Source organism: Eurytemora carolleeae, unplaced genomic scaffold (genome assembly GCF_000591075.1).
Source record: "Eurytemora carolleeae unplaced genomic scaffold, Eaff_2.0 scaffold829, whole genome shotgun sequence".
Taxonomy (NCBI): Eukaryota; Metazoa; Arthropoda; class Copepoda; order Calanoida; family Temoridae; genus Eurytemora; species Eurytemora carolleeae.
Window position 1 is genome coordinate 131,632 of NW_019396759.1, and position 12,254 is coordinate 143,885.

A 12,254-nucleotide genomic window follows, 5' to 3' on the forward strand; every position below is an offset into this window, starting at 1 on the left:
TTGTTGTGGTATGGTAATTACCCCCAGGATTCTAGGGGGGGGTATTTACCCCCAGGATTCTAGGGGGGGGTATTTACCCCCGGGATTCTAGGGGGGGTATTTACCCCCAGGATTCTAGGGGGGGGTAAATAACCCCAATAACCCCCCTTATATCCGCCACTGGTCCAGGGGTTCCTGAGTTTTGATCGGACAAAGAAACAAAAAAAAAAAACACCCGCCCAAATCAGATGGAATTCATAAAACTGAGCTCAGCAACATTTTGTGAATATATGTTGATATGTGATATGGTTTTGTGTACACTAGACAATCGATGTGATTTATTGGCTCAGTAAATTATTTAAACCAAACTTGAGTCGTCGATATTTTTAAATTTTGTATGGGCCGCACTTTAAACGAGCGTACAGTTTTGAATCAGGAAAAAAATCTGAAATTCTCGAGAAAAAAAAAGAAAAATTATGCCCAACTCCTGGCTATAAAGTTCCACTGAATTAGAGAACATGGGCCCGGTTTTTTTCCCTAAGCTTTAAGTTCAAAACCGTAAATTTTGAAAACTTTGGAGCGTACTAGAACTTGTCTACGGCCCGGGTCAGGGAAAAGACGACATTTGAAATTATCTTCTGAAAAGAATTAATTTTGCTTTAAAGTTAAATCAAGTTTCAAATAAGATAGGTTTTTTTTGCCCCACTCTCCTTTTTTTAACTATAAAAAAAAACTCTATTTGGGTTTTATTGGAGAAAGTTACACTAAAAAGTATTAAATTATAAAAATTATAAACATTTACGTTAAAAAAAATTATTTTAAATTATAGAAAGTTATAGCGTTAAAAAACATGTTAAAGAAAGTTACGTTAATTTTTTTTTAATTTAAAGGAAGTTACGTTAAAAAAAACATGTTAAATTCATAGAAAGATACGTTAAACAAACATTTTAAATTATAAAAAGTAACGTTAAGAAAAACATTTTAAATTACAGAAAGTTACGTTAAAAAACGTGTTAAATTATAGAAAGTTAAAATTAAAAAGCATGTAAAATTTTAGAAAGTTACATTGAAAATCAAATTCAGTCATTTTAGGATTAAAAATTAAAAGATTTTATGAAATTTTCTTTTTCTTTTGTAAGATGGCTAGTTGTGTGTCTAGGATACTTGTATAGGGTATAATAGTTTGACCAGCTTAGCTGGCAACCTGACAATATAACAATAGAAGAGAATAGGAGTCAGTATTTGACTAAACACCAGGCACTCAACAACACACAATGGGAAAGTAAGAACAAATATTCAAGATATTAAAGAAATAAAAAAATTGATATCCTGTAGTTAAAAACGTTGTGATTGGGCATTTTTTTCAAATTTTTTTAAAGCTTTTAAAACAACAAATAATAATTTTCAATTCAGAAAATTGCCTTTAAAGATTGTTCCAGAAAATCGAGTAAAATATAACATCTTCTGTCAATTTGAGTTTAAACTTTTATGTTGCAACTTCCTGAATCAAGAATTTGTCTGCATCTTTTGTCATGACACAGGATCAAGCGTTGTAGATTAGCGCTATTTCATATAAAAGTTTTAACCTCTGAAGTAAAGTCTTTATTTTATCAAAGGTAGTTTTTGGATAAATAATTCAGGGGATTTAGGCTGCTATCGAATCCTTTGAAAATATTGTAAACATGGACTTTATGTGAAAGTTCATGTAACCCCAATGAAAAGATGACAATACTGGATTCACAACGGTACCCTTGAAACCTTTATCTGATTAATAATTTAGAACATATTACCGTTTATATAGGTTTAAACGTGTTCAATTCTAATAATTCCTACACGTTTTTCTTCAATAGAAAAGCGCAAGTCACTTTTGTAGATACATCACAATTTTAATAAACAGTTTTAAAAATTATAAACATTGATATCCAATTCATACTTGAATAGACAAAGCTTTAAAGGGATTCTTTGTGAATCGTGCATTGTCATCTTTGCATGGACTGTCACATGCATTTACGCAAACAGTCCCTTTAAATATAACGAAATCCCAATATTGTGTCTGCTTATTTATAGAACTTATCCTTCGATTCAAAACACTAAAAATGTCAAAACTGCATAGAAAAAAAACGTGTCGCAGTTGTAAATACAAAATCTGTTCAGGGTTCATTTAAAAAATTTTATATTAAACTAAAATAATTTTGTGTTTGTTTCAGGGGTCAGAATGAGGGAGGTTTCTCCCAGGAACAGCTTGACATGTACAAGGACTGCTTCAAGCTTATGGACATCAACAAGGATGGAACCATTGACAAAAATGATCTCCGAGGAGCTTTTGACAACGTCGGTGTCCTCATGACAGAATCAGAACTTGACGGCTTGCTGGGAGAGATTGGAGGAGCCTGCACCTATGACAACATGGTCAAGATGTTCCAGGAGAAGATGGCTGGAGACGGTAACGACTCTGATGATCTTATCATCCAGGCCTTCAAGGCTTATGATGTTGAAGGTAAGATTGATGTCAAGATGTTCCAACATGCTCTCAAGACCTGGGGAGATAAGATGACTCAGGCTGAGATTGATGATGTCTTCGGTGAGTTTGATATTGATGAGGACTACATGGTCAAGAGCAAAGAGGTTCTTGGACTCTTTGTTGCACAGAAGGAGGAGGAGAAGAAGGAGGAGGAGAAGGCACCTGAACCTGAAGCAGCCCCTGAGGAAGAAGATGAGGGAGATGCCAAGAAGAAGAAGAAGAAGAAGAAGAAGGCTGCCAAGTAAATGTGAAGATAAACTGATGCCCTCAATAAACATTCCTCCTTGTCTGATTCCAGACTTTATTATATATAGATTTAAATAAATGCAACAAATGCAATAATTCATTTTATAATTTCAATTTACAAACAAACAAATATATATGCAATAGAATCTTACGCAATCCTAAACCCTGCGAGACTAAAAGTGTACAAATTGAAGACAAACTTGTCACTTAGTAATATCTGAAGATTTAGACCAACAAAGCATAACAGTTAAATCGGCATTCGTCACCATTTGACGATTTTTTCGGACCGAACCATTTTCTTGAGGAGGGAAGATATTGGATCTAACAATGTATCAGAAAGATTAGGCCACCATACTGATGCTTAAAATGAATCTTAAAATGGGATATTCCCGTGGTAATAACGGTTGTCGTCTTCTTTCATTCTTTTTTGTTCCGAAATGTTGCGTAGGATTGTGTAATATACTTTTGTTAAAACGGATAACATTCTTAATTGTGCCCGGCACACTTCTAAATGTAAATCAGTGACAAATACAAAAACGAAATTTTCAAAATAAAATTGAAGAATTTTATGACGGAAACCAAATCACAGTATTTTGGTGATTTTGGTAAATTTTAGTGCATTGTATAAACATCGCACCAAGATTTTGATTTTAAAAGTTAGCTCTTTTTTTGCAGTAAAAAAATGTTACATTATTTTAAAAATGATTCAGTATTTTAAATCAGTATTATACAAAAAAGATAAGTGATCAGAGTCCGAATTTAATTAACTTGAGCCACGTCTCAAATCCACCAAAAACCGATGTCAATTAAGCGATGGCCTAAATCTTACAATACAATTTTAATATTTGAACTGCATCTCAAATTTAAGCCGCTGCTCAAATTCTTTAAATTCAGCCTCTGTGTCTACATTATATCCTATTAGATTGATTTTGAGGGGGGGTAAAGGTGGGCTCCCTGTCGAAAAACTTTTAAAACCGCTGCAATTTTACAGGATTTAAAGTAAAAAACAGCATTTTTTTTATTTTTGAAGGGTTTGGCTCTGTGCTCAATAATATATTAAATTCGTATAATAGTGTCTTAAGTAGTAAGTAGTTCCTGATGGGCAGTACATGATCATGCTGGAGTCAAGTGAGGGGGGGGGGGACAAAACTCGGTTCGCCCCCCTGAAGTTGCGCAACTGTTTCGAAAACGCCTGGTCTTGAGATTTTCAAAATGTGGTCTATCTTATGTATTTTCAAAATTGACGAAGAAATTGCAAATTTTGTACAAATTTTAATTTATTAAAAAAATGAAAATTGTCTTAATATATCATATCTTTGTCAGTTTTTAAGATACAAGACATGGTGAACCACATTATGAAAACCTGGTCCAACGTACAGTCCCATTCTTTACTTTCTTTACCATAGATTAAATATCAGAAATAGTTCAGTTTAGATCCTGTTGCAGAGATACAGGGTGTTTCACGAAACATGACAATTGGTGAATAATTTTGAAGTCTTCTTCCATATACTGTATTAGATACATAGTAAAGACTTTTTGTAGTTTTATTTGTTTTAAAAATCTTTTACTAAAATATATTTTACTTTGAAATCAATTTTACTGTAAGATGACTCCCTTAAAATATTTTTTATTATTCTCTTTGGTATCAAACAACTTAGCAAATTATGGAAGAAGACATTTTTAACCATTCACTAACTGTCATGTTTCGTGAGCCACCCGTAGCCTTGTAATAAGAAAAGTATAAATATCGTCTTTCTTTTTGGATGCTATGCAGGAACCGGGGTAGGGCCGGGGGGGGGGGAGTCATATATTTCGGATAGGGCTAATTCTAAAAAGTTATGACACTTTTTTTTCTTAGGGTTAGGTTATGTTAAGACACTTTCTGGGCCGAGCGCTGCGGCCACAGGTTAGGATAGGTTATGACACCTTCTTGGCCGAGCGCTGCGACTAGGATTCAATCTCGATCTACAAATGTCACCCCCCCTTAATCATGCTTTTAATTAAGCGCGGTAGTGAAATCTTCTTGAAGGTTGGAGTTCAGCGTCTGCCTAATTATTTGACTAAGAAAGAAAGACATTTAGAGATGCAGGGAATCTTGAATATAAGGAAACATAAAGTATACATTCAGTAAAGTCCTATCTGAAGTCTGGGTTCCAGTTTTGGAACCCGGCAAATGAGTTCACCCAGTTTTGTAGAAAATGATATTCTTGTTTTGAAATATTGTATTATTTAGTTTCTTCATATTTTTATATTTTTTTCGAATCTCTCAAATCAAAATCTACACAAATGTTAAGACCCCAAAAAGAAAACTCGGAAATTTCGTTCAACAATACTCTTTTTTTTCGGGCTCTGTAGTATGGTACAGTTAAACCCTAAATAAGCCATACATAAAAAGAATTTATCGAATGTCGTATTCTTTACTTTCTGATACTCGAATGTTGCAGATATTTAATTTTCTAAAATGATTATATTGAGCTTTTTAAAACTGTTCCTGCATATTCATGGCTATTTATGTATTTTCGAAAATACTGAGATTTACGTAAAGTAGTACAGGGTGTCCCAAAAAACATGGGAATTCAGTGACGAATCCGATATCGTCTTTGTTATGAATTGGCATTGTAATACCTAATTTCAACAGCCATAATATTATTATGTCTGCTAGAATTTATTTTATGAAAAGGGTAAAAGACTGTAAAGATGTGTCTATAATGTCTCCGCAAGATGAACAGTGAAGACGGACAACNTGAGTGTACCGGCACGACCACCTGTCGCCCGTAGGATCAGCAGGTGTCCCGGCTCTCTCTCTCTCTCTCTTTATACGTAGGTTTTGGTTGAAAAAAAGATTAAAGAATATTTTTTTTCTAAACCCAAATCTATTTCATGAATCTATATTTTTAAAATTTATTCAAAAAGTTCCATTAAGCATTGATTTGAGATGACAGGATTATCCACATACGAAGAATTGTTGCAGTTTAAATCTGAAAAAAAGGCAAAATGAAAAAGGATAAAAAACAATTTTAAGTTTTCAACTTACATTTACTTGGCAGCCTTCTTCTTCTTCTTCTTCTTCTTCTTGGCATCTCCCTCATCTTCTTCCTCAGGGGCTGCTTCAGGTTCAGGTGCCTTCTCCTCCTCCTTCTTCTCCTCCTCCTTCTGTGCAACAAAGAGTCCAAGAACCTCTTTGCTCTTAACCATGTAGTCCTCATCAATATCAAACTCACCGAAGACATCATCAATCTCAGCCTGAGTCATCTTATCTCCCCAGGTCTTGAGAGCATGTTGGAACATCTTGACATCAATCTTACCTTCAACATCATAAGCCTTGAAGGCCTGGATGATAAGATCATCAGAGTCGTTACCGTCTCCAGCCATCTTCTCCTGGAACATCTTGACCATGTTGTCATAGGTGCAAGCTCCTCCAATCTCTCCCAGCAAGCCGTCAAGTTCTGATTCTGTCATGAGGACACCGACGTTGTCAAAAGCTCCTCGGAGATCATTTTTGTCAATGGTTCCATCCTTGTTGATGTCCATAAGCTTGAAGCAGTCCTTGTACATGTCAAGCTGTTCCTGGGAGAAACCTCCCTCATTCTGACCCCTGAAACAAACATGATTTAGAATCAGAAAATACAATTTTCTTGAAGGATAGATTTGGAATTTAGTGACAACTTTTTTAAAGAGTGCTAAATAGTTTATACATTAAAATTGTAGAGTGAAACCCTTAGTAACGAATACATCGGAAGAATTTATAAAATGTCGTCTTAACAATTGTTCAATGAGTTTTATACTTTATTTCGTAAATTTCAGTATTTGCGAAAATAAATAAATAACCATGAATATGCGGGAACAGTTTTAAAGAGTTCCATTTAATAATTTAATTAAAAAACTAAATATCTGCAACATTCCATTATCAGAAAGTGAAGAATACGACATTTGATGAATTCTTTCGATGTATTCGTTATTAAGGGTTTCACTGAAGGACACTAGTTTTAGAATTTATGATCTTGACATATTTAGTGAAAAAAATGCCAGAGGACTGACAGGACAGAAATTAAAATAAATGCCTGGAATTTTCTAAATGTGTTTTTTGGTGGCAAGTTTGAATTGGTTGTTTACAATTTTTTTCTAAATAATTTAAAAAACAGCTGGAATTAGAGCGCAAAAACTTCTTCACTTTTTAAACTTCATAGTTGTGAACAAATATTGCTAAAAATTCTTTTTTTTTATGCATATGAAGGGTAAAGGACAGAAATCAGAAATGGTTAATAACTTTTCATTAATAAAGCTACAACGCAAATATATATATTTGAAAAGCCCTTGAAAAATGTCACATGTGAATATTTTTCAAAAGTAATAGTATTTATTTTTCATATTTTTCCGACATAATTTTTGAACTATTTTTTAAAATCCTCTATGGAAGGTAGAGGTCTAATTCTTTCAATAAGCAGGCCTTGAAAAATTTGACTTGGGCCATGTATCACAATCCCGTTAACGGCAAAACCATAGAGAGGGGGGACCCCCCCCCCCTCTCTCCAATCTACAGTGAAACCCTTAATAACGAATACATCTAAAGAATTCATCAAATGTCGTATTCTTCACTTTCTGATAAGGGAATGTTGCAGATATTTAGTTTTTTAATTAAATGACTGTATGGAACTCTTTAAAACTGTTCCTGCATATTTATGGCTATCTATTTATTTTCGCAAATACTGAAATTTACGTAGTATTGTATAAAACTCATTGAAAAATTGCCAAGACGACATTTGATATATTCTTCCGATTAAGGGTTTCACTGTATGTAAGACAAAAATAGTCCAATCGGGATAGGGTTAAAAATGTATAATAAATATATTTATATATTACAAAAATTTTACAATATTGAACTGTGATTTTATCAATATAAAGAAATGTCTGTCATTTCTAACGTCTTTTTAAGTTTCAGTCCGAAGCCATAATAGAAGGAAATGATTTGCTCACTGAGGGAATTTTCGCCAAATAATGAAAAATGTCAAATATTCCCATTATATCCCCCCTTTGAAGTTCTTTTTATATTTTATATATACTTCTAATAAGTGACCCCACTAAATGCTTACTTTCAAGATTATTTCAAACTAGGAATTCTGATAAATAGTCTAAGTTTGAAATATCAAAGGTTTACACAGTCAGGTTGTAAAGATATAAGGACTAGAAAATTGGAGCTTGTGGCAAAAGCTTAGTTCCTGACACAGCCCAGGATTTTTGGATTAAAATCATTTTTAAAACTTTCAGTAAAGAAACTGAGTTCCTGCCGCAAACCCTTATGTTCAAATCCTTATATCTTTGCGTCCAGATGGTGTAAACCTTTGATATTTCAAACTTGTACTATTTCATCTTACAGAATTCACAGTTTAAGAGTCGGATTTCAAAGATATAAGGACTAATAAATATGAGTTTGGTGTAAGAACTAGCTGTTCCGTTTTGTTGATACACTATAAAACAGGAGAATTGATAATCTAATTATATTGAGACAGAAATTATGTTTAAAAGTCGGGGTAGAGCCGAGGGGGGGGGGTACTTAACTCTGATTTTTAGTTTAAGGTTGGGAATCTTGCAGCTCATGAAGTAAAATTTGCTGACACCAGCATATTTAAATCCTGTGCTGTGCTGACCTAGTAGAATATTGCGTGAAAACAGGTTTAAGTAAGAAATATGGTTTCTATAATTTACTTACTTGCCCATGCTGTTGGGATTCTATGAGTGCCCCTGTACAATGAAGGTAGGAAGGACGACTGAGTTTTCTATTATCCTGTATACTCCACCTTGTTTTCTATAGTCCCCCCCACCTCCGCCCTGAGGTTAGCCAGGCCGAGAGCTAGCCTGTATCCTTGGTCCAGCTAGGCAGCTGGGCAGCTAGGCTGGCTAGCCCCTTACATGAATCATACCAGGGATGAAAACTAGAAGTCTTTAAAATATTTCATAATTTGATTATTATAACTAAATTAAAAAATTTAAAAGTTATATTTTTAAAGCCCAAATAACATTCTAAAGTTAGTTTCCCCTTCCTTTACCCCCCCCCCCACATTCTCCCCGATAGCGGGCAGAATTCCAGGTATGCGTGGAAAGCATGTATGGTCAATCAGTCTATTCGGCGTGCTAGACATGTGTACCGGCCCGACCATCTACTGACGTGTACTGACCCAACTAGCTAGTCAAGTGAGTGTACCGGCACGACCACCTGTCGCCCGTAGGATCAGCAGGTGTCCCGGCTCGTCTTCTGCCTGAGGGTCAGCTTCATGCAGTCAAAAAATCTAAAAATAGTCTCATTTCCCCGAGTAAATTCGGGACAATTTCAATATACAACAGAACTGATAGTTCACCTCGTATTCTAATTCACTATCCCTTCTAGCTTTGCAACCTGATGATGTAAACTTTTGATATTATTATCAGCTCCGTAACTGGGGGGGTGGCACAATGGCGCGTGCTTCCCCCCTTTTTAGATAAAGAGGGCCTAACCCACACTTTGTGCTGTAGGTATAAAATGCCCCAGTTTTATAAAATAAAAGTATATAGTGTCAAGTTCTAAGGTAGTGAGATTCATGAAAAAAATAAAAAGTGAGATTTGAAAATCCAAAATGAGAATATAAAATTTCNAAATGTACAAAAACTAGCTTTTAAAACCTTCAATACCATTTTCTTTTTAAAAAAACATAAAATTTTCGCTCAAAAAGAAGGCATTTTATACAAACACCACTTTGTGTCCCCCTCCCTGCAAACACTTTCAGAAACGGATCATATGTCAATCGTTTTCGTAAAGACATTTCATACAGGGGAATTTCATGAATAACAAAATCATAAACAGGACATTTCAAATATCAGAGATTTCATAAATGGGACATTTCATAGATAAGACATTTCATAAATAGGACATTTCATATAGAGGACATTTCATGAATTGGACATTTCAAAGATAGGACATTTCATAGATAGGACATTTCATAAATAGGACATTTCATAAATAGGACATTTCATATATAAGCCATTTCATAGATAGGATACATAAAACATCTCAGGGTAGGACAATTCATAGATATGACATTTCATATATAAAACATTTCATGATAGGACATTTCATAGATAGGACATTTTATAGATAGGACATTTTATGGATAAGACATTTCATGATAAAAATTCCATAGATAAGACCAATATCATAGGTTCAAGGTAGAGAAAAATCTGTTTATTATATCGTAAAAGAAATAGTGCATACTATATCAAGAAAGATAATTTAAGAAGGGAAATAATTTCACTTATCTCAGAAAAAAAACGTAAGAAGAATCCTGAGAGATGGGTAACCATGCACTAAAATACCAGTTTTCTACTCTGCTGGCTGCGATACTCGACCAACTGTGAAAATCCTGGAGTGACAAAGCCAACAACTCCCCATTTTGTAATGCGGTGCAACTCAAATAGGAAAAAACCCTTAAATTTCGTAGAGTGGCAAACACATTAAAATCGGTGTAAAGTAGGGATTGTATCTGCTATGGGAGTCCCTCGAGACCCTCTCTTCCTGATCTATCCAAACTTCCAACTCCTACACCTCAACCCTACCTTTTTGTCATAAACAGCATTTGGAATTGAATTCTTAGTGGACAAATTGGAGCAGAGTGTCTCAATAAATACTGGTTTCGACAAATTTTTATTTTCTTTCAAAATTTTCAGAAACAGTCAACAGTCAACAGAAGGGAAAGAAAAAATGAAAGATAGAAACAATGACTACAAGAAGAAACAAATCAGAATTTGTGTGTGTTTCAACTGTATCTAATTTATTAGATTAAAAATTCAAAAATAATGAATTGTTAAAAATACAATACATACATACATATTTGAGTGAAGAGCTTTATTATGTAGATTTTATATTTTTTTTTAATTTTGTTAGCTATAGCTGGCCAAACGGCTGAACCAAATTGGCTGATTTATTAGGAAATCCCTGGCGGTAACAAAAAGTAAAAGAAATAGATTTCTTTGTATTCTAATTTTTTTTGTACTTCAGCTATGTTATCTATAAAAACTATGAAAATGTATACAGAGATACCAACAAAAGATAAGACTACAATAACAACAAAAGTTAATTAATAAATTCAAGTCTTCTGAGTGTCCATTCGTTTCCGAAGACTAATCTATTCTCTCTTCTTGTTTTTGATAAAAAATTTAGTTTATTTAGATACATCATGAATATAAACATTGTTTTTGAATTCTTTAAAATGAAAGTATGTTTGTAGTATCAACAATGTGCATGATTTAAACCATATTTAGCCTGACGTCTTGATTACTGGCTGCCTTATTGTGATACAAATCTAATACATTTTTGGAAAGGCCTTGAGCTCTACTACAATAGTCTGCAAAGAATGGATAATTTGCAAAAGCCAAAATCTTAATTGCAAATTCTGGTAATTACGAAAAATAATTGCGCAAATCGCAACAAATAACTAATTTTTGTAAAGCCCTTGACCCAGAGAATTCAAATGAGTAAAATCACAATGTAATTATTATATCACAGTGTCTCTAGGATGTTTTTACGACATGGTAAATAAATTAACAGATTTAATCAATATTGCCCTGAATAAAGGTGCATTATCTATTTATCTATTTCCAGTGCTCCGTCGGAATGATATCATTTAATTGTAATCTAAATTTTACATATTTGTCTAGATATTGGTTTTTTAAGTACTTTACTTAGACCCGATCGGGCTTAATATTTTTTTGAGAAAACTATATTTTGTTAAATTTTGCTTTCGGTAAACTAAGCAATCTCTTTTTTTTAAAAAAAGATATGGCAAACGATCGGAAAACGCTCGTTAAACACATGCTCGTTTTTGCATCGTTTTTAAATCATTAAAAGATTGTTTTATGCATATATCTTCTGTCACGCTTAAAACTTAAAATAGTGTAAGGAAAGCAAAATGTTCAGAATAATAAATTTAAAATCATTTGCCTCTCTGACACTATGCCAAATTTTGGCCCCGAAAGTATAACTATCCTAAACTATCCAAAACTATCCTAAACTATCTAAAACTATCAAAAACTATGTAAAANTCTAAAACTATCTGAAACTATCTGAAACTATCTAAAACTATCTAAAACTATCTAAAACTATCTAAAACTATCTAAAACTATCTAAAACTATCTAAAACTATCTAAAACTATCAAAAACAGTTTCTATGGCAAACGGTTAATATCAAATTCACTTAACATATACATCTGTTAGAATTAACAAGAATTAAATTCCTGAGAAACATAATGTTTACTCCGTCCTCCAACAATTCAATTCTCATAACAGCGACGCTGGAAACTGCAATGAATGCAATTTTCAAGCCGTCTATATAGGTCTTTGCAAACTCTTATTGCCAATCTGCAAATAAAAATGTGCACAAATACCGTCCACACCCTGGCACATCAAAACCAGTTCCAATGTTGCGATATTATTATTTAGCATTTGTAGAATTTAAAGAAAAAATAGATACGAGCATTAACA

At 33.6% G+C, this 12,254-nt stretch overlaps 2 protein-coding genes across 4 annotated transcripts; one reads left to right on the forward strand and one right to left on the reverse strand.

Moving 5' to 3' along the window:
• The first annotated feature begins 1,155 nt into the window (after nt 1-1,155).
• Nucleotides 1,156-2,842, forward strand: LOC111708305 (myosin regulatory light chain 2). Its single transcript, XM_023481638.1, has 2 exons — nt 1,156-1,261; nt 2,187-2,842. The coding sequence occupies exons 1-2, from the start codon at nt 1,254-1,256 to the stop codon at nt 2,743-2,745; spliced, it is 567 nt and encodes a 188-aa protein (XP_023337406.1). The 5' UTR covers nt 1,156-1,253; the 3' UTR covers nt 2,746-2,842.
• A 2,789-nt stretch (nt 2,843-5,631) lies between these two features.
• Nucleotides 5,632-8,560, reverse strand: LOC111708304 (myosin regulatory light chain 2). Of its 3 annotated transcripts, none has more exons than XM_023481635.1 (3): nt 8,454-8,560; nt 5,781-6,341; nt 5,632-5,724 (listed from the first exon to the last, which is right to left on the reverse strand). In XM_023481635.1, the coding sequence occupies exons 1-2, from the start codon at nt 8,459-8,461 to the stop codon at nt 5,783-5,785; spliced, it is 567 nt and encodes a 188-aa protein (XP_023337403.1). In that variant the 5' UTR covers nt 8,462-8,560; the 3' UTR covers nt 5,632-5,724; nt 5,781-5,782. The 3 variants fall into 3 exon arrangements, with proteins under 3 accessions (XP_023337403.1, XP_023337405.1, XP_023337404.1); XM_023481637.1 differs by lacking the exon at nt 8,454-8,560 and adding an exon at nt 8,302-8,320; XM_023481636.1 differs by lacking the exon at nt 5,632-5,724 and having other exon boundaries at nt 5,779-6,341.
• Nucleotides 8,561-12,254: the final 3,694 nt, after the last annotated feature.